General features: G+C 36.0%; 1 protein-coding gene across 9 annotated transcripts in view; it reads right to left on the reverse strand.

The window, feature by feature from the left end:
- PTPRK (protein tyrosine phosphatase receptor type K) overlaps positions 1 to 24,165 on the reverse strand; it is a 415,886-nt gene that overhangs the window by 279,694 nt on the left and 112,027 nt on the right. For all 9 annotated transcript variants that reach the window (XM_071549052.1, XM_071549044.1, XM_071549051.1 and 6 more), the window contains exon 3: positions 931 to 1,202. In XM_071549052.1, the coding sequence (XP_071405153.1) occupies positions 931 to 1,202 (272 nt within the window). The remainder of the gene's footprint in view (positions 1 to 930; positions 1,203 to 24,165) is intronic.

Genomic DNA, 24,165 nt, shown 5'->3' on the forward strand with positions numbered 1-24,165 from the left:
TCAGCCACTCCTCAGCCAGCTTCTCCTCATTCTGATGCTGTGCAACTACAACAGACTTTAGAAAATGCACTTTTAAGAAACACACTTACAATTCCCCTATTCAACAAAACCATTAATAAAACAGCCCCTTTTCTTCATTTGGTGAGTCTGAACATTCAAACTGTTTGCAAGAGTGCTAATGATGTGAAGCATCCTTAGATAGGGGCCTGTATGCACAAACACCTCATGGTGTAACAAGTCATCTAAGTGCATCTCATGAAACTCTTCCTACTCCTACATGCCAGAACAAAAATGTCCATGTATGAGATTCATCCTTCATGTCAAATGCCTGCTGAGCAAAACAGCTGCAGGTACTTTCTCAGGTTAGTCAAACAAATCAAATAACAGCATCTAGTAATAACAAAACAATTTTTCCCTCCAAACAACAGGCCCACACTGCAGGTGGTTTTGTCCCACAGCAAGCTAAAGGGAGAAAAATATGCCCTGAACAGCTGATCATTAGGTGAGCACCAATCTGCCTGCACAGCAAATGAAGCAAATGTGGAAAAAACCACAGTTTACGGTCATGTAATTAGACATGGTAACAAAAGCAAATACAAAAGAGGAGGGAAGACAAGTACAAATTACAAATGCAATGACCATTTATTTCTGGGCATTTATAATTTTTTATTTTCCTAGACTTTAACCTTATAATTTCTATTATCAAGGCTTGTTTCCAGATTACTTTTTCCTATTATACAATAACCAGTAACTTTGAACAAGCACCTGCTATATAAAACATCTGTTCTCAAATAATTATTTATTCTGAATGGAAAATTTTACTTAAGGCTACTGGGACAATATTCTATCAGAACAGACCAAAACAAACACAAACTGAATAGGAACTTGCAGTAAATATTATAAAGTGGTGTGGATTTATTATAAGTTTACCTGATACTCATTGGGCCAGAAAGTGCTGACAGCCAACTCTGCTCGAAGCCAGTCTTTGCCCGTGGAGCCAGTGACGTTCCAGATGGGATTAGCCAATGGCCCTTTGTTTACCCTAACCAGGATGTTCAGAGTGCCTGGGTTTGCTCCATTCTTGCTGTACAGAAGGTAGCTGAAATCGATGCAGTGAGTATCATTTTCCTTCATCGTTGGAAGCTGAAGCCGAGTCTTTTCTCCAGGGTCATGGTCTGAGGAAATCACTATCATATATGATCCTAAGGAAGTGGGGAGTGGGAAAGAAAAAAAAACAAAAAGCAAAAAAAATAGTAGTAAAGAAAAAGATAAATGCTAAGAAAGTGATTGTTCACTGCAAAAAAGGACGAAACGCACAGGTTTTAGTATCCCAGAAATCTGAAAATTCAAGTAGCATGAAAACCAGCAAGCTATAAAATGGCTAGAAACACCATTGAAGCACTGTCTACAGAAGATATCACCTATCTCTGAGGACCTACCCTGACATAAAGAGGCAGACCTGAATTTGAGATACATTAACAATGGAAACAGCTGGCTTAGGACAGCAAGCCAAATTTGTTCTGAAAAGTTTGGTTTACTGCTCCATTTGGCAGTGGATTTGAGGGGATAACATAAGTTTCTATAGCTGGAAGAGTCCATCTTGTAAATGTGTATTTCAAGTGTACATAAGACAAAATAAGCTGTGCCTGCCTAGTTACAAAGGCAGAATGTGGAAATTATGTGTTTCAACAGGTTATACAGGCTGCACTGATGAAACAGTGTGCCCTGCTGTTCTGCAGAACAGATGATAAAGAGAGGCTGCCATCTAACCTAGTCCAGAGCTGCTCCATTTCTTCAAAAATCACAACTCCACACCAGGTACTATTTAGTGAATGAACACCACAGAATGCAGCCTGCTAGATAGAGCATGCCAGGCAAAACTTTGCAACCAAGTAAAAAAATCCAACTCATCACGTAATCTGAATCATTGCTACAGGAAAATTTCCTAACCTAAATTTATCTATCCCTCTGCTTAATGAATCCAGAACCTTCATGTTGACAGATTTTCCTTATACTTTCAGTACTAAAGGGCATTACAATAAAGAACTTTTCCCCCTGAAGAAGGTTCAGATGAAATCCATCAAAATACAGTAAAAAATTAACCTAAATTTTAAAAAGTAATAGATTTGTGAACATTTGCCCAAATGAGTACTCTCCCAGAAGTCTTGGGAGTATGTACATGAATTAGCACTTATGGATGAAAAATCTTCTCTGAAGTATATTAATGTAAATTATTATAATTTTGTACATCAAGTTTTTTCCTTTGATTTTTAGTCAAGAAGGAATTACTATGTTCCACTATGTCCTGAACAGTTTTATTAGCCATTCTGAAATTTGTTGACAAGCTGTTGTTCAGGAAAAGATGAAAATGTATGTACATGTATTAAGTCATCTGTGAAATGCTGATTTACTAGCCTGTAAAACAATTTTGTGTTAAAAAACTTAGAAGAAAAGAGAAATACATACTACAGAATTAAAGCTGCTCTTATTAAAACACAATGCATTCAAATCTCTATTTTTAATATCTCTTTAAAAAAGGCTTTAAAGAAAACTCTACAATAATGTAACATAAGCAACTAGCTCATATTTAGAATTATATACATAATCCACTATTGGATTTATTTTTTATCAGAGAATTTGGCAAAGTTGCAGTTCTAGTTTATTTCTTCATCATTAATACCCATTTAAAAAAACACAAAGGAATAATCTTAGACTGTTTTGTTTTTCTGTTATTAAAAGTCTTTAAAGATTTCAGTCTAGAACCAAATGGCAGTTGTCTGAGAGCTGCTCAAAAAAAGGTGTTTGCAAACCACATTCCCTGGAGTGCAGCTTTTATGCCCTTTGACTCCAAGTTGTTGGTAATCTCTACTTTGGTAATACATATGTTCTTATAAGCACCTGATTACTCATGACTGACAGAGTAAAAGTTAAGATTTTCAAAGTTTTGTTACTAAATACTATGCATGTAGCTGGGGGAGGTTGCACATCAGCAATTTTGGGTTTTTTTCTTCTACATAAGATTTAGAAACACTGAAAATTATTGAGGAAAACTACCAAGACTGTTTCCTACACTGTTAGTACTGATTCTCTCCATAGTCATCTAAATTGCCTCTTAACCTTTTTTACTTGTATCTTGCAAATATTTTTGAGTGATACACAAAAAGCAACTGACTTTCTCCTGGAAAAAATAAACATTTACTTTCAATATTTCCAAAGCAGAAGCAGATAAACTCTCCAACTTTTTCTAAAGGGAAGCTGGCAAGGAGAAAGAAGGAAGAGATTATAAGGATTGATCTTAGCAGGTTTTTAAAATGGTTCAACATATCTCAAGATAAAACCATTTGGAGGAGAACAAAATCACCATCAAATTATAACAAATAAACTAGAAGCATTTAAAGATCTTGTTTTTATAGCAAGGTAATCTGCTACAGTCCTTGGTAGCTCCAACATACATTTTTCTACATATCAACATATTTTGCAGTCTTCCACTTTTTCAACCTCATTTTTCATCATTTAAAAATACTTAACAGTAAATTTGCATACATCTATCTATATGTTAGTCCTACAGCACTTCATGAAATGCTCCAGACAGCATTTACAGACCATTTATCACAAAGCCAAAGCATCTGTTCAGCATATTGCAAAGCACTTCTCCTCTCCTCCCTTTTTAAACTTCAGAAGTTATATTCCATGAATATACACAACTTCACTCTCTCCTCAGTAATCAACCTACTCCAAGAAAACCAGAAGCCAATGTCCAAGTAAACTATACAGCAAAATTAAAACTGTGAAAAACATAAAAAATATGTTCTTATCTTTTATAAGAAAGTAATTCTAGAGTTGTAAAGAAGTACTAAAGGATTGAAAGAGTTAGGATTTTGTTCCCACTTATATATAATTGTAACATCTTCATATTACTTAACAATAATTATTTTAGTGTAATATCTTTATAATACCTTAAGGTATAACTGGACTTGGTGGAAATGCAAAGTATAAACAAGGGAAATACTCACAATCTCATTAATTCTCAAGATTAACTCACTGTTTGAGACTTTCTGTGAGAGTTTAGGTCAAGTGTTACAGTTAACTATTCATAGTGATGCTCCAGGCTGGAGCAAAGGAACAAGGTGAGGAGGAAGGAGCAGCAGAGACCAAGTGTCATAGACTGACTGCATCTCCCAGTCCCCATTCCCTTGTGCTAGGGTGCAAATTTGGTTAAATTTTCCCCAGGGTGAGTCTGTTTTTCTAGGGACAGTAACTGGTGTTTTATAAAAAAAGTGATCTCTGTCTCAACCCATGAGCTTGTCAACTGTATTTTCTTCTCATGTGCTGTTGAGGAATGGAGAAAAAAAGGGCAGGATGGAGATCTGCCCAAGGTGAACACACCACAGTTGCCATAAAGGTAAACAGCAGCAGTTAGTGTTAGCTAACAGTAATACTAGGTGTTTCATTACATGCCAGTAGAGACAGCCCCTGTGATGTTTTGGGGTTTTTTTCCACTGTTACTGGCCCAACAGATTAAGCACAAGCAGATGTAAAATACTACATACACCTAATTCCCTTGCAAACAAGAAAGAAAAAAGTCAACTAACCTGTTTTCTGTTTCCACAAAGATTTTTCAAGAAGAAAGTCAACGCGAGTTGCTTTATTAAATCCCAAAATTATAAAATATATAAAATTAAATTCAGGAAAATAATATTTGGGGCAATGAAGAAAGACAAGAACTGCTCAAAATCATAATTTATGCCTGGACAGAGTCACTGCTATTAAGTATTCCTCTCACTGCACATTTTTCACCATGCTTAAGCATGACGCTTTTAGTTATTCTGGTAGTACTGCAGTTACAAAATGCACCACAAACTATTAACATTTTTCTTGAAACATGTAGTTTGACACTGATGTTGCTTCATCCTTCTTTCAGTAATTATCAGAAGAGTCTTCCCCACCCTTGTGAGTTGGAAATCTTTAAAATTCATAAAGTATGTTCCCTTCCCCCAGGAAACTTGTGTTCATTTGTCCTACCTAAATATAGTTATAGTTTATATTCCTCTCAATCAAACTCCATCCTCTCATTTTAGCTTCTCTTCTCTGAAATGCCTTCTATTTATTTATCAGTTAATAGCTTCTAATGTTATGCCTGATGTAAAAGGTCAATCCAACTCTCTCCTGCACAGATGGGTAACACCAGAGTATGAAACAGACAAATGTCACTATCTCCTAAGCTTTTGCCAAGTTCAGGCAAAGAATTCAGCTTTAAGACCTGACTTTCAGGAAGATTTTGATGCATATTTACCACTTAATTAATGAACTCACTAAACTGCAACGACACAGATACAAAATAAGAGACACCAGACTTTTCCTTACCCATATTATTAAACATACCTGTATATGTCTCATAACTTTTACTGCCATTTATTTATTTGATGAACTTGATGTCCTACCTCAGTGTCAAGAACCGATCATTTCAGAATAAATTAGCTCCTTAACTAATTAATTGTGAAAAGTCATAGTTTTTATCCTCTACTTGAAAACCAAGCTCTCTTATCATCTAGCAGTTAATTGCAGGTAAGAAATCATGCTAAGATTAAAAAAAATCCTCATATAAAATAACACATGAATACTATAAGGTACTGATGTAACAGATCAGTTTGCTGATCAAATTATTTTCTCTCACTTCCTTGCTTCCTGAAAAATGGGCCTCTGTTTGAGGTGTGAAACTTGTAATTTTCAGCAGGCTGGTCTTCAGCCAAATACTGCAAATCCTCTTTCCTCCAAACAAATACTAACCATCAAACCATCTCCAGTTTGAGGGCACACTGTGCTAACTTCTCTGCCTTCTCTGCTTTAGTTACTAGGACTTTCACCTTCTGTTGGGGAAAAATAGCTCAGAACATTACAAATTTCATAGGCAACTTGATGTATGGGTACAGAAATGAAGTCAATTTCAGTTGTGGTTTGCTGATGGGGGAGAAAAGATGCAACTAATACACCTCATTGTAGTTGAGAGTAATGTGAAGATGGTTAAATAGATTCACAGAGAAAGACCAGATTAAAAAAAAAGTCTTTCCCATAAAGTTTAAAGTAGGGTTGCCTTTATTTCATGGCAATATCAATGACATGAGGTGGAGAGTCAGGGCACGTAGGTGCATAATCCTAAAGCTCAGGACTATGTGATCTTTTTATTTTTTAATAATGAGTGTATAACATTACAGCCCCCAATTATGTTTCAGGCAACCTTTCTGAGAGACTGCAGGCAATGAACAGACACTGAAATGCAGAAATACGCTTGAAATAGGCTTGCAACAGGAAGCAATTGCAAAAATTAGTTGAGAAGAAGTTCACAAACATCTATATTAATTCCCAGAAAACTTACATTTCCCACACACACTAGTATTTTATGCCCATTTTGTTCTTCAGAGATTACCTTCCCTGTGACAATTTGAGATGGTCCTTTACATATAGTTCTGTAATTTCAAAAAATGTGAAAAGTAAAGGCTAATGATAAAAAGTCAAAAGCTACTACTTTTTTCTTCTTGGAGGAAGGATACTATTTTCAAACAAACAAACAACAACAACAAAAAAAGCGAACAAATAAATTGAATATACTCCAGATAAATCTTCATCGGCTTGAGTTTAATAAAACCTCAAGCCTCTTTCTCCTTTTATTATTCAACATGCAGAAAATGTCTGCCACCTTAGGACAGAAAACAAAGAAAAAAATAAAGAATTTATGAAAAAAATACTAGAGATAATATCAAGGTTTCTAATTTTAATGCCCTTCACCATCATTTAAGGATACCCACTTAAGATAGATTACTTGATTCACATACAAAATATTCAATATTGTAATATCTGATTTTTCCTGCTTTCATTTTAAAAAATTCCATTTAACAACATAAGCTTTCTCCCAAGTTTTTTTAGTTAGCTACAATTCAGAGATATCTTTCCACTTCCTTCACTTGGTTTCTGTATCATTGCCTAAACAAGACTCAAGTTGTTGAAGGCTTGTTTCTATTTCTATACCTATTGTCCAAACAAGTGGTAAGGAATGGGGGATGGGGAACATCAGAATCAGCATTTTCAGCTTCACTGCCTAGCTCACTGCCAGAACACCATAACTCAAACGTAAACCAAGATGAGACTCTGAACTTCCTACAAAGATTAAAAATAACAACAAAAGCACAGAATACAGACAGGGGACATTTTTCCAGAGAATGCACACTTTTTTGGTTTTTTTCAACTTCCAAAAGAGAATGAGAATTTTTAAATAAACCAACCCAAAACTGGTTATTAAGCTACACTATATAAATAAAGCAGAGTACTCACTCATTCAAACAGAAACGCAGCCTCATGGACTGCCAATAGCTTACCAATTCATCAATTTCACCCTGACAATGCACATGAGAAAAGGCATCCTGCCCTCCAGCCTGTGCTTGATGCCAATAGCCCTGCTCTACAGCAAGGTCATGTATTGGGGTTTTCCCCACCAACCACACCCACTGAGGACAAGCAACAGGGAGACTACTTGACAAGACAGTACAATGTAAGACTGACTAGGCAAGGCAAATAAAAGCAGCACCAGGTCCGTCACAGAAGTATTATCGTGAGCACTACAACACTTTACCAGTATTTACACCTGTGTTATCACTGGCATGATATCACTCATGACTCATTCAATTCCATAAGAACTAGAAAATGTTTGCCAATTAAAAGGGATAAAAAAAAAGAGAAAGTAGGGGGAAAAGTGTTTGAAGGTATAAAGTATTTGGAACAAAGTTTATGATGAAGTTTTGTCTAAAAATCATTCCCCAGGCTAGAAGCAGCTACAAAATTTTGTTCTCCTTACCAACACTTTAGATATGAATAAATATGAAATATATATACTTTGGAAGTGTTTGAATTGATAGGTTTCTCATACATAATACCAGTATCCTGTGGATTTGTTTGTACTGATGGAGAGAAAATAGATCATGATGACATACTAGTTTCTGAGGTACAATAATTCACATCTTTTCAGCCTGTTTTTTCTTGTGGTGGACCTTTAGCTAATACATAGACTATAAGCACTCCAAAATCTGAGGCAGAAAAATGTCAGCAACTGAAATATGCAAAACAAGCTTGTAGTGTCTGTACAGAAGAGCATTTATCTTGTGATGTGCTCCTTTGAACAATCTCTTCCAACAAAGCATTCAGAAAATGACATTTGATGTGGTGCATCAGGAAAGCTTATGAAAGGACAGTGTTACTAAACAGTAAGTTGCACTTAAGTAACAAAAAGGCACATGGAATTATTTTATATTTTAGGAATTAAGCAGAGTACTCTGTCATGAATTTTGAACATCATCATCCATGAAGAGACGGCTAAGATAAAAGTAACAACAGCTCTGAATTGTTTGAATTTCTGCTGTAAACCTATAAATATCTCATGGATGGTGGCATGGTGACTGCAGGATGCTTATGAGTCATCCAGGGCTGATCTGGCTGCCCAAAAAGCAGCATACACTGGCCATCAGAGTGGAAGAAAATGTCTTTTACATGCAAAATTTCCAAGAAATTCCCAATTCTAGATTAATAGAGACTCGGTATGAAGCTATCCAGTTGGGATATTCACACTTGCACAGCCTTAAGAGTTGCCTGATTTTCCAATATGCAGCTGCTCCCAGAGCAGCAGCTAACACTGTCAAACTTTGAGGCACTCCGGCACCTCCCGGGAAAAATTCCATGAAGACACTGACATCTACAAATACTTGCAACAACTTTACTGTATGAGAAAGAAAAGAATTTCTATCCATTTGGTTTCACCATTCCTGTAACCACTCTGATATTACTTCACTGGATAAGATGAGCAGTAATGCACAAACAGATGTCTCCCTGTGTGCTGGTTTTGTCCCATCCATTATTGTGCAGACCCTTCAGGATGAAAGACCGCAGTTGGCCATTCTGAGTCCACCTATGGGTTTACAATGCCCCTGTGTCACCATACTACTGAACACCAAGCATTTAGATTTTTCAAATGCTGATAGGAGAGACACGCTTTACTGAGAAGGTTACAAGAGATGGAAATCAAATTATCTACTTCTGTGGAGTATTCTTTATTTGGAATGAAATTACAGTGAACTATGAAAATATTAAACATATTCTAAGGCAGACAGTCTTACAGAAAATGTCAGTGCTGAGCATTTGCTTAAATCTTTGATGTGTTGTGCATCTGCTGTTGTGCACAAAAACAATTTCACAGAGAATTCACAAATTTCAGCCAAGGTGAAACTCACTGCCAAAAAATCCTCATTGGACTTTTACTCCTATATGTCCTCCTCCATCTCTGCTCATCGGACCCTTGCAAAGTAACACACAAATCCAATAATAAATGACATAGATCTCCTGTACCGTCCTCTTGAAAGAGGCAAGAGGACAAAGTTTGAGTTCTTTCTAGGTGGGCAAAATTAACTGAATCCTGGAGTAGCCAAATCAGAGCCACGTCAAGATAAGAGAGGAAACCAAAGCCATAATACATAGATACACAAAGGGTTTTCTCCTCATAAAAAAGGATAAAAAGTAATTTCTTTCAAGTAGATTGAAAGTATTTAGAGAGAGACAGCTCAAAAGGAATATTTAGGATTATTTTTTCCTCACTGACAACTAAAATATACCCTGCAAACTCCCTATGTTTTTCCCCTCCTAAGTGCCATTCAGATTTTAACAGAATGCAAAAATATAATTTTTGAAGGTACATTCATACTCAGAGTGTTTTTAATACACTAATTATTCTTCCAAAAGCAGCAATATTAAATATGTATTGAAAGGATACTTACTCCTATTAGCTTAAGACACTGAAACAGAAAATAGAAATGAAACTGGTCATTCCCTGGATAAGCATGTGACAGCAGAACATAAGAATTAACAATCTGCTGAGAATACTGCTCCCAGGGATCACCAACAGTTAAATAAAAGCTCATTACCCTATGTGACAGCAGATTACAACTGGTATTACAGACCTTTCAGAAGAGGAAATTAAATGTCCTATATTTCTTGAAAGTCATGTTAGAGTTTATTTAAAGCATGGGAGGTTCATATAATATTTTCACTGTTTTTTCAGGGGTCTTTTGGTAACAGGAAGAATACTCATTCCTTTATTTTCCATTACTTTTCCTTGGCACCAAATAATGTTCCTGTTATGAAAACAATTTTTCTCAGAATGTTGCTTTATGCAACAGTAACCCAAAGAATCATCTTTTATTTTCAGATTTCCTTGCTTTTACAGATGTAAGACCTACACCTAAGAAGCTGTATATCTCTTGACTAAATGCATAACATGAATTAAAACCAACTACTGATAGGAGTAGTGATAAGAATTTCAAAAAAATCTAGACCAATAGTTAAATAGTGGAAATAATGTATTCAGAAGATAGAGTTACCAGAAACTTCTTTGTTGCTCTTCAAAGTATCACTCTGAAGTACACACCTTAATCTATAGTGATTCACACTCCAGTTGAGAATAACCAGAAGTCAGGTCTTTAGCAATACAACTGCAGTAGTTTTCAGTAAACTCAAGTACTTTCTTACATACTTAAGGGAAATGGCTGGAAACCTTGAAATTTATTAAGTTCAAAGGAAGTCTTCCATCTGTCTTCGCACTATCAACTACATATGGTTATGAGTATTTGTAAAATAAAATGTTAAGAAATTTCACAAGCATGTTACATTAACACTGAATGCCCAGGAAGGTGATGAAGTTTACACAGATAGAGAGGAAGAGGCTAAAAAAGGGAACATCTACAAAGAGTTACTTCTGGAATTTATTTTGGTTTTCCAGTTCTGATGCTGTTGTTGATCACACAAGTGCCAACAGTCCCATAATGAGTATCAGTATGATAACCATAATAAATAATTCAACAACACCTTAAGAGAACAGTCAAAATCCACAAATTGTACATATCCAAAAAATGTATTGAGGAATCCTAGTCAAAAATATGGGGATTCATAATCTACTATATTAAAATCCAAAGAAACAGGATTAAAAAACCTAAATACTTGTTGCACACCAGAAAGAATTCATAGAGACAATAAAAATAACAAAGACAAAAATCCACCCAAAAAACAGTTGAGACATTTGTCTTGATACCATAGGGAGGCTTACAAAATACATTAAAACCTGAAGTTCAGAAAGTAGAATTTCTTGCTCTTCTAGAAGCTAGAGCTCACAGTTAAAACAGACACATGTGTTTTATGGTGTGTGACAACTCTTGTCATGCCTCACCTCTTGCTAACAGTCCTCCTTCCCACAGACATCAACTACTTTTCTCTCCCAAATACTTAAACTGATTAGCATTAATACATTACATCCAAGGTAATGGTTATAACTTGTATGTAGTTTGATTTCTGCTGCATCTCCATTGGGTATAATGGAGGTTAGGATGCCTGAGAGGTCATCATATTTTCCAGTTAAATTAGTTGCTTCAAAATAAATGGATAAATAAATAAACAAACAAATAAATAAATAAAAACTCTCTCCTTACCAATCCTTGCCTCTCAAATTATATTAGCTCAACTGATTTTACACTCTAGTACACACCATCTTTCTTCTACAGGGAAATACTTTTGAGATGGATGGAAACAACCCTATCTATTATAAAAACCACTCATGCCAGCATACTAGCATTAATACAGTGTTTTGAAAGAAATAATTGGGCTCAGTGTCCAGCAATGGGAGGAAGAGCTAGGAGAAAGACTGAATATAAACTAGGACTGCATTTTCAGAGAAAACTTGAAGTTCAACTATTAATGGGATTTTACTCATTTTTCTTGTTGTTTGAGGGATTTTTGTTTTCATCTCAGAAAACATCTGTTTATGAAGATTCACATCTTTCCTCTTGACACCATGCTTTCCAATTAATAAAAATTTGAAACAGCTTTTTGCTTCCAAAGAGCTAGTTCATACATGCTAATGCTATTTAAATCCTTCTTTATTTTGAATACTGAAGTTCACAACATCAACAAAATACTAAGCATACTTATCCAAGCCCATAAAACAGTCCCCCACCTGAATGAGATTACCAGCTAATTCTTGGCACCAACTAATGTGATTCACCTAAACTTCTGAAAAATACAAGACTCATAAGTGTACCAAAATATGTACTATATGAGGGATGAGAACTTCATTTCAGTCAATTTGTGAACTTTTAATACTAATGTTCATTAGTCAAACATTGAACTTGATTATTAGAACTAGGAATTTAACCCATTTTCCAAAGGTAATTTAATGGAGATTTCTTCTCTGATTTATTACACACTTTTGTTTTCTCCAATGATACAGTATAGATATCAGAGAACCAAGTCATGCAAGAAGCTCTTTTATTTTCCTTTTTAAACTACAAGTAAGCTTTTAAATAAAGTTGGGGGGGTGGGGAGGGGTACTTACTAAGGGAATCTATAATTTATCCTGAACTAAGAGTATAATTTCAGTCTCTAAAACTTTTCTTTCAAAATCAGAATTTGCCAAAACCATAAAGTAAAACTGAAGTTGTTAACAAGTATGAATCATAATCTTGCCTTCAAATATTCTGAATGTTCAAACAACATACTCAAGAATCAAGTAGCATCTCAGAAAATGAAGAGATTAATCTTACAGTATTGTCTTCTAACATTAAAATTTTCTAAAAAAATCTCTGTGAAGGGAATATACAAAAAATTTAGAAAACAAGCACAGCTGTTAAATATGACAAAGTAGTTACTAAAAAAAGTTTTAAAAAAATCTTTGTTTCCTCTTATGCTTTACTTATCAATCCTCCTGACACTGACCAAGGGCTAACCAGAATCTTCCCTATACATAATGAAAATGTTCAACAGTTAGGGAAACAAAAAAGTAATTAGACTATTTCCAACAGAAAAAAAAATGAAAATAGGCAATAGAGTCTGTTTATTGTTAGCTGACACATTCTTTTCTCACATACAGAAGACAGAACTGTTCCTGGCATTTCTACACATAGAAACACTTCAGAGGGAAAGACTGTGACAGTAGATAGCAGAACACTTATGACTCTGGTAAGAAAGAGACAGTTATTAAGCACTCAATTCCAGAATTCAATTAACATTTTATCTAATCATCAACTTGAATCTCCTTTACTGCAATTTGAGATTATTACTGCTTAACCTATCACCAGCCAACATGAAGCCTAGGTTACCACCTTCTTTGCACCAGCCTTTTAACTTTTTGAAAATTTCCATTTCCTTTTTCTCTCCCGTAGAAAAGACAGTTCTAATTTTCTTCAGTCTTTGCACAACGGAAATGCTGCTATCTAGCCCTCTGTCATTTCTGCTGCTTTCTTCTGAGGTTTGCCAGAACAGGCATTCTCCTTCCACACTCCAAACTGAATAGAAATGCCTGTTCTTCTAGGTGCACTAAGAAAAACAACCCCAAAAGATAAGTTAATATATATTTATACAGAATATCCTATGCAAAGCAATCGCAATGTCTGACTTTTTCATAACAGCATAACAGGCCTGCACAATCTCACCAAATCATTTCTTCTTTGTTTTTCATTCTCCTTGATGAGTACTACCCTAATGAATCATAATCATTTTTGAACCCCAGATTACCCTGAAACAGGTTTGCAGGTTTAGTAACCTGGATAACCTCAGTCAATGAACATTTGTTATTCCATCATACATGGCGCTGATGAAAACTAAGAATGACTGTTATCAGTGCTTTCCAAGCAGCATTTCACCTACTAGAAAGCTGTTTCAGTTTCATCTTTTCACCTACTGGAAAGCTGTTTCATTTTCATCAATATGTTTCTTCTCTAAGCTTAACGAAGTAAGCATCACAGGTTAAGAATGTGTGGTATCTACTCCTTCACTCTCTTCTCCTTATATATTTAAAGAAATAAATTTGCACTTCATTAAAATTGTAGAGCTTTCTTCTCAGTAGTCTCCAATATCTGTATCTTAGCTCACTACCACATTAAATATACTGTCAAGAGGTGGTCAATGAGCTGAAGAACGATTCTGGTGAACAGAATACACTTCATTTCAATGCCCACCCCAAAGATGCCCAGGTCAGTATCAAGAGCAGCTATTCCCTGACCTGCAGGGATCATCAAGGACACCTGCCCCCAAGGCACTCATGGGTAACTCCATCAAGACTGGCCAGGCAGCCTCCTTTCAGCCTCGAGCCATGTGTGGCACCTCCACATCTCCGAGACATAGCCCTTTCCCACACTCCTCCTGGTTATTTCTCAATTCAAAATGCTGGGAGTGGGAGAGGGCTGTAAGTCAGAACGTGCAGGGAGGGAACCACAGTTCAGCAGCTTCTGCAATACAATCCCAAGGCTAATGATGTCTGCCTCCGGCTAGACTTTTGGAAAGAGAAGACGTGCTGAAACACAGGTGGACAACTTAAGGCAGAAACTGCAAGAGAGGACAGCAGCCATGCTGCCAGCCAAGCAGTACTCAGAACTGCACCCCAAGGACTCAGGCGTCAGGTAACACCAGGCCAGCACTGAGGGGCTGAGGAGACATGAGGGAATTATGAGATTGGTCAGCAAACATATCAGGCTTTCTTTAGGAGCATCTTCTTGAACTACAAACAGTGGTGTGCAAGGGAAGAAACCCACAGCTCTGAAAAATGTTTGCCCCTTTTAAAGCAAAGTTACCTTTGCCACAGCTATTTCCATTTTGAGTGTTAACTCATCAAGCAAAAATTACAGACTAACAATAGACATTAGTTACATATATTCTTACAGTTACAGAGGAATCAGCTGTTTGGGTTAAGGGTTTTTTTTTTGGTTTGCTGCTCTGGGGAAAGCTGCAAGTAACCAAATGCATGATTGCAGATAGAGGCAAGGTGGAAAAGAACTCCATTAACTATCAATGCAATAGGGCATTCTGACTGTATACAACTGCAATCTCATATTGTCTTATCCAATGTTCTAATTATTACATAAAAGATATATAAACACAAAATAAATAGAACAGATTCAGGGACCCACAAGAACAAGTAGGCAGCTTCATCTTAACAAAAACCAAAACCAAAAAAAAGCTGAAAATATTTTTAAAGTCTGTCTATACAGCCAATAAAATCCATTAATTTCTTTTAATGCCAGGTACTAACTACCACTTCAGTTGTAAACCTACTAAAATCTTATCAGAATAAAAATAATACATTGAGAGATGCATGATATATTTTGAAAGAAGCACTTTTTTTCTTTTAATATAATCAAGTATTTTTGTAATATGCAACACAGCAAGGGTGAGGCAAGGCTTGAAGCAACCATATGGCTGAGTCATTTAACAAAACAGGAATTAAGGCAGTGCAGGTGGTTATGGAAGTATTCTGTGATGTTTAATTTTAATGAACTAATTTGAACAATGTGTGATAAACTCAGCATATAAAATGATGCATATTGCTAAAACTATCAGGAAAAATGCCTCCTTCCTGCAAGGCTCAATTGTTCTACACAAAAGGCACCTTCAGAGATTGTGGGTGTACAGGGATACAGGAAGGTGAAGCCAAAGGAAGTAAATAAAAACATTTATCTAATACACTTAATATTTATACCTATGTAATGCCAGACACCTGTAGCCTATTTAAAACAATTACTCTAAACCCTGTCCTTAATATTACTCTTGTCTTTGCCAGAACTTAGTCAGTTCTGTGTCTCATAGCAACAAATTGTCACATAGTTTATTTTTATAATTTATGTTCTGAGAATATATTAATTTTTTGCAAATTAGAACTTGCTTGAGATTGCTAACTCTTTCATATTACATGATATCCAATGAACCAATAGTATCCAAGAAAAAAGGAATGATAATGGTATCAAAATCACAGACAGCTATAACTTTTGGGAAGAAACACTACCAGCAGACCATAATTTTTAATATCTGCCACAATTTCTCCTTTAATTCAAAGGTCAGCAAGCACATTTGCTACTCTCGGTGATCAGTGTCTTACTGTCCTTATAAGGCTCAATTACTTGGACAGCTATTTATCATTTCTAAAAATTAAAAACATTGCTTCTGTCTTCAAAGAAGTGAAGGTTATAAAGTTTCACCTCCCAGTCAAAGCCTCAAAAATCTGATTACTTAGTGCAAACTGATAGGGGCACCACATTGGTACAAAAAGAGGATTCTCTACTGATAAATCATAACATTATTGAAAGTGCCATGCTGCCAGACAGACTCACTTTAAGAAACATATTGGAATTTTCCTTTCGATGTAACAGTGAGTTATATAACAATGCTCTTACTCTTACCCTTCAGTTTCTAAGTGAATACACACAGACCTGTGATACTCAAAGTAATGAAAAGTACTGGAGCAATCCTTCATCACCTCCAAACATGGAATTGTCCCATTGGATTGAACAGAAACCATCTTCATCTTTCATGAATCATTTTGGGTGCTGTATAATTAAGCTAAAGAAGGACCAAGACAATAACATGCATACCGAAACACAATTAAATAATCAGACTCTTCAATATTGCTCAGAACTATTTCTGAGAGTTAACCAATAGACAAATTTAATACTTCACAATTCTCTCTTAGGTTTATTAATTTCTACTTTGGACTCCTCATCACTAAGAGATAAGTAGGAAAAAGCATTCTTCTCCACATTTAAACTCTATTCTGCTAGCTAGTTCGCACTCACATGGCAAGAACCTTATTGCTCAGGAAAAAATAAATAAGAGGGTGGAGGAAATTTAAAAAATAAAGAGCAAATTCAGTAGAAGCTAACATACATAAATATGGATTTCATCACCCTCATTAAAAAAACCACATCAAATATGCTGCTGAAAAAAGGTATCACAAAACCAGATGGAACAGCAGAGACAAAAATTAATATAAATAAGTGAAAGGAGGGCACAGATAGGCACCAACAAAAAACCCAAAACAAAACACCCAAACAAAGCAAAACAACTAAAAAAACACTTTTAAAAAACCCACAACAACAAAAACCCACCACACACATACTTGTTAAAAGACAACCATGGGGCTGCAGAGAGGTAACAACAGAATTCTAAAGGCCCAGCTCAAGAATACATCACAGTACAAAAGAGCAGCAATATTCTGCACAACCACTTGTGATACAAGGCTGGGAGACATCTCTAAGTAACAGATACCAAGAGCATTACAAACAAAGAAGGGGTATCAAATGAGAGTAAGAGGTGAAATACAGTTGTAAGACATGAAATGACAGAAATTAAAGATTTCAGATCTAAGACTCCAATAGCTGAAAAGACAGAGAAGCAGGAAGAGAGTAGTTCAAGATAGATACAGCTCTAGGTCAAATAGTGCTAAGCAGTGTACAACTTGACCAAGTCCAGCTACAAGTATGGGTGGTTGAAAGATGATGCTACAAGGTCCTAAAGTCCTCTTAAAATAAAGGTTTAACCAAGTGGTTTTGTACATTAAACCTGAGGAGGATCTATTTCCAAAAACAACACACCTTTGCAATATTATTTCAAAACTTCCAGGATATGCTTTTCTTATACACAGATTTTGCCCATGTTTAGAAAGCAAATCTTACACTTTTTAGCATACCAATTCAAGAACAAGATTGCTGTTAGCAAATATCTGGCAATATAACCCTTCAGTAGACAGTATCAATTTAGTGACTTCAATATACTTAAGGCCAGTATCTGCCTCACAAAAACCTATCACTATTACTTGCATTTCACTAGAAACACCATTAAGTGAATAAGCAATAAAAGCAAAGTACTGAAGGGTATTGTTCCACATAAGTAGGCACACAAGCAACATAGAAGACTAAACTGGGAACAACTCTTCCAGGCATTGTCTGCGGAGAGCTAGATAATTAGGCCTCTGGACTGCAGAAAACTTCAAATATTTTGTGAGCAATGAAAATAGGCTTAAAAAAGTTAAAAGAAATTGCACTTAGGGGTCTACTTGACCTTCCCTAAGAAAGGACTGAATGGACAAAGTGCACATATTGATATGGACACAGTTGTTTTTTTAAGTTCCATCTCCCTTTGAGTCTTTGCAGAAAAGCTGTGGAACTAGCTATGAGAGGGCTGTCAGGATTGCTTTGAAATATATCATTTGGAGAATTTCTTTTTTAGTATTTTTTTCCTAATGTGCTTGTTCAGGTACAGACAACCAAAGTCTGTAACAGTTCTGTAGATTGATTTCAGAGGCACATGTGCAACTGAAATTTTTATTACTTATACCACTCCTAAGTCCATACAATGAAAAAAGAAAACCCACCAAATAATTTCCTCTCATGTTGATTGATGTTGTTATATATTTCTTAAAAGGGCTTAGCTATGGTGTGACAATGGAACAGACTGCCCAGAGAAGCTGTGGGTGCCCCTGAAAGTGTTCAAGGCCAGGTTGAATGGGGCTTTGAGAAGCTTGGTTTAGCAGAAGATGTCCCTGTCCATCATAAGGGGTTGCAAGTACGTGATCTTTAAGGTCCCTTCCAACTCAAATCATTCTCTCATTCTCTGATTCTACAGAGAATATAAAAATGAATTATAGTATGGGTATTTTTCAAATATTTATTTGTGTAAAGGATTTAAACTTCTTGAAATAAAATCACAAGGATTCCAAATTTGCCTCTCAAGTATCTTAAGTCTCTTATTAATATATGATAATCATACAAAATAGAACTGTCAATCTAAAATGTGGAAAGGCAGAGAAAAGAAAATGATGGATAGCAAGTAGAACAGGCTTGAACACAGGGCAGAGAACAAAAGTTAACTGGATGGTAGAAGAGAAATAATTTTGATAGTTAGGGGGATTAATAATAATTCTAAGGTTTTATAAAGACTGTAAGTGCCAAGGCAAAATAACATTACCAAAAGGACCCTCTTCTCACATATTTGACACCATAGTCATGGGCAGTATTATGTGAATGGTATAAAGCAAATGGCATGCTTCTGTATGATAACTATTTTCCTTTAAAATATGCAATTTTAAATTTGTGATTTAAGACTCCATAATAAATCAGATTTTGAGGAAATGTCTCTGTTTTCTGTGTTTTTTGGTGGGGAGGGCAAGATGAGTGAGGGGAATGACGGGGGTTGTTTTTTCCAATTTCTTCAAATAAAATATGCTCTGTACCTAACCTACATCCATAATAAATTTACATATCAAGCTCTGGATGAGTGTGGGGCTGATGAATTGTTTTTCATTCATCCAACATCAAACAACCAAACTGAAACACTACCAACACTTTTAAATGTATTATTCACCTTATACAAAAAACAAACAAACAAACATTTGTCGCAGCAACTGTGAGACCAGCACTAACAGTGCAATACTTGAGAACTGCAGTTGCAGAAATGAACAGCAGAGCACAACAAACAGTCCTGAACCCATTAATTCAGTTTTTCACCAGACTCTTGACTCTTAATGCAACCTTTCCCACTTACTCCTAGATTCTTAGAGATGACATCTCTTCCACCACAGACAGAATATTAGTTTTCCATCTCCTTGCTCTCCAGCACGTATACTGTGGTGTCACCTCTGAAGAGCAATGTTTTGCCTCACCGTTGAAGTGATTCAACCTACCATAGGCTCTTTTGTGGTTCATGTGAGTTCCTGAATGCTCCCAGAAACATTTTGTCCATGCACACTGCTTCTCTAATACCACCTGCTTAATACACGGTGCTTTCCTTGTGAAGGCAAAGGCAACATGGCACTAAACTGGGCCCCCTATGTAGTAACCTCAAATAAACCAAATAATTAAAATCTCTGAAAAAACTGTTTCAAAGGAAATGAAACAAATATTAGCCCCTCTCCATCCTGGTTATATAATGCATAGAAGACTACTCACATGAAACTTCAAGCTGTTTTGCCAAACTGGACTCCCCACTGAATTTCAACTCATTTTGAAAAACAGCTAAGAATTTACTATCTCAAGAATATCTGAGAAATTGCATCTCCCTGGAAAGCGGGGGCAGAATGACTCCAAAAGGGGCTGGCAGTAATGCAGTGAAAACAATTCCAGCTTGTATTTCAGGGCACTCACCATTGATCAAGCCTATAAAATCTTTGAATCTAATAGAAGAACAGATTACAGCTTAATTTTATTACTGCATAAAGTCTTCTTACAAAACCAGCAAAACTAAGAACCTGTGAAATGAACACTTGTAAAAAACAATTCTTGTCTAGCATGAACACCCTTCAGACTACTACAAATGGCAAGGAAGGGTAGTGCTGAAGTTGATTTCAAGTATTCACTAATTGCAAAAAAGCTACACTCTTTTTTAATTTACTTTTCCACACAATTTAGTCCTTCGCATTGACCAGCACATATGTTTTAATAACTTAAAAATTGTGACAAGTCCTTCAAAACACACATACACATATCTAAAAGCTGCTTGCATTTGCTTTCTACTTCTATGCTTAAGATGCTTGCTAATAGTTTTCCACATTTTAACCAGGCATCCTCTCCTGTCCATGCAACTCAGCTTAAAAATATTTATTTACAAAATTAATTACATGATACTGTAAGTGGGTATGCTATTTTTGTACAGATAAATTTGTTCCATAATCCAAAGAAACAACAGTCGAAGTATAGGGAGAAACATAGTAATGGGAAAAACATGTACAAAAAGAAAGAGATAAAAATGTTCTTTGGGTAGACCAGGGAAAGACACTATTCTTTTTTTTTTTTTTTTTTGGGGGGGGGAGGTGGTGTTCACTTTCTCAGTGCAAAAGAATAAGTAGTATATACAGAAAATACCATATCATTTTTGAAAACTTATAAAAGGAGATGACTAAGATATATAAGTGAGCCAACTGCTATGCACAGCCTCCTAGAAACTGGCTACCAGACTCCTCTCCCTTGTCAGCACTCTACCACTAGCAATGCTGAGACTGAAGATGCATCTCTCTGGCATTTCAGGATCTATCTGTTGCTGTCTAAATTTTCAATAAGATGGAGAAGATACTCATGGGCAGAAATAACAACATCCAGAGTTTTTCTCACATAAACTCTTTGAGACTATCAAATAAAATTTCCTGTGTAGTAGAAAGGAATTCAAAAACATGGTTGCCTGGTTATCCATTCACAGCTAGACAGCTTGTCAACAGTTCTGTTTGCAACTTTTTTTAATACAATATTTTTATCTGAACCAAAATTCACACCTTAAATGAATGAAAAGCAAAGCTGAATGCTGCTTTCCTGCATTCCAGTTCAGGAATAAAGAAAAGCAAAAAAAAATGCTTTTAAATGCACTTTAAAAATTAATTATAGTATGTTTCAATTACAGCCTGTTACCGTAAAAATATATTTTAGTCAGTTCTAGACAGAAAACAGTACTCTTGACTATATAAATATGCTAATCAGTGATTCATACTTTTCTGATTACTCAACAAGATTTTTTTCTAGCTTCAAGACACAGAACTATGTAACTTACCACTCAAAAAAAAAAAAAAAGACAGGTTGTTTCATCAAATGAAAAGACTCAGAGTTCCTCCTGAGCTGCTTCTACTTCAAGAATCCCTAATCCAAGTAGCTGAAGGTGTTATACCAATGAAGGGATTGCTAAATGCAAAAAGGCTGCGCACCTTTCAGAAAGTGTCCCCAAGCCACAAGAGTTCTGGAATAAATCATGTTTTCTCAGAAGAGCAGAATATGCCTCAATTCTCCTTGCTTACATGTAAGAGCCAAACTTTTCAGCAACATCCCAGCACACCTCTTCCAGCTGCCATAAGCCACGCAACATGAAACTGAGAATATTCAGGTCCTGTTATTACCCACTGCAGAAATCATCATAGTTTTATAAAAAATTTCATCTTGATGGTTTGGAAAAGGGCTGAACTTGCAGGGAGCTACTTTGAGGGGCAGCTTCACAAGCCACTTTAAAGACATTTTAATACCCTTGAATCCGTTCATGGACCACTTCACACCAGGTCCTCCTTCAAACATTGAATACTACTGATCTATCATGTCAGTGCCTTTGCTTCTCAAAGGTAGTGTACAATCATCCACATTCTCTCCAAGTCATGTGGGCATTGAGCTGAAGAAAGCAGGAGGCAGGAGTTTCTGAAATTATCTGTTACATTCTTTCATGAAACACCAAAATAACGTAATAATAATTGTGACTCTGGCCACTTGGGATGTTCAAGAAACAGCAGAAAAAAAGGGCTAATTTTCTCCCATATTCATTCTTCCAGCCAGAAGGATAGGAACTTCATAAGCCACAGTACGTAATCAAACTCTGGTGCTAGAGATCCTATCACTCACTAATTCATGCAGCACTTGTTTGAATCCAGCTATGCTTTCATCTGTCAAAAAATTTTCTGCATGTAAATATACGTATCATCCTTCATTATGTTGTGCTTGTTTTCATTGTCTCACCCTACTAGAGGCATTATAAGAAAAACTGTTCTGTATTCACATATATTGTTTGTTTCACGGTTGTATGTAATGTCTGAAAGCACACATACTTTTTCATTTCTCTTGTTCAAGCTGCTCTACACTACATGCTGATTTTCAAAATTCATCATCTTCAAGTAAAGGTTCTTTATCTTTTTAGATTTTCTATATTCTTTCAGATAATAACTCAGCCCTGATCATGTGAAGAGATGAAAGCACCATTTATTTACAAAATCCCTCTGGTAAAGAAGATTCCATCAATTCAAGTGCACCTCCTGACCACACTCTCCTTAACCACATAATCTTCCCCTGTGTGCTTCACAATTACAGTGTAAATTAGTGACAACAAATGCTATACAAAAAGGGTTACAAAGTATTGCGAAGCTAAGGCTCCTTGAAAGAGCAGCTTTGTAAGAGCAGTATATGTGGCAATGGCAATGCTATTAAAACATAGTTGATCTGGAAGATCACGTCACCTGCATACACATCAACCACACATAATATTGATGTGCATAGAGAACTACCTAAAACTGCTTAGGACAAGGAAACACCAGTAATTGTTGGGGTTTTTCCCACTCCCATCTAGCAAAGTAAGCCCTAGTAAAATCAGTTTCTATCTGTTGCATCCCCATGCACCACAAGACTGTAGTCTTCTTGCAACCTAAAATTGTTTGCCATTTTCCCATCCAGTTACTTTCACAGTAACCCAGTACCTGACTATTTGCCAGGCACTTCTTAGGGTAAAAAAAGACTTACTCCAAAGTTTGGATAACTGAAATGAAGCACAAGTGGTGCATTGTGCTTCACACACTTTGATATCATCCAGCCACTAAATAAGAGTCTTCTACAGGTTTTTGGAATAAGCTACAGATTTAATCATCCTAAATAACTATTTTACATGGAAATATTCTTATCCCCATTTCACAAAACATTTCTGATGTGGAACAGGACATACTGTGGAAATCCTAATAACAACTTTGCCCACTGTTAAGACTGGGTATTTTGACTTTCTACTCCTGCCCTTTTCAAAACCTAGCACCAGACTTGACACCTTCAAGTGTCAGGAACAGTAAGACTGATACTTCCACAATTTCACATTGAAGTTTATTTTGAATGCCTGGAACATTAGTTGCTGCTGCCAGTGATTGCTTGCAGTGGACTGCATCTGCTATGAGGGCTTCCTGTAAACACAGCCACAGATGTTCACATACAGAGAAGTTCTTCTACTATATATATATGCATTTCAAATAACACATTCAGCTTCCCTGTAATAACGTGACCCGGAATTTTCTTTTTACTCCACCAATATCTCTTCTCCTCTACAGACCACACCAAGGACCTAATATCTCACCAAACAAAAAGTTGGGGTTTTCATAAATTCTAACCTTCTAGCAAGTTCCCGCTAAAACTGTGTCTTGGACAGATATATTTGCAGGACTGCATTTAATGTTGCAGGCTTCACACTCTTTCCTGATGAAAAAATAAGACCTTGAGAATTTCCAGGAACCTCATTCTTTGATTATGGCCAACAAAGCTTGGTATCACAACTCAAGCTATCAGCTTTCTTTCTGGCTTAATTCCCTACTCTTCAAATGATCAGAAGACCTTATGTCACCATTTTATGTATGCGTACCTGTGATATATCAAACACCTTACCATTACTCTTCATCTTATTGTAGATATGTAGAAGAATAAAGAATTTTTACATTATACTAAATAACACTTACACACCTGGACTCAAGAGTATTAAGGAATTGTTTATCCATGTCCTGGCAGAAGTAAATACAAATCCAACAGTTCAGTGACATTAGTAATGACC

Source organism: Pithys albifrons, chromosome 2, assembly GCF_047495875.1.
Source record: "Pithys albifrons albifrons isolate INPA30051 chromosome 2, PitAlb_v1, whole genome shotgun sequence".
In the NCBI taxonomy this organism is placed as follows: Eukaryota; Metazoa; Chordata; class Aves; order Passeriformes; family Thamnophilidae; genus Pithys; species Pithys albifrons.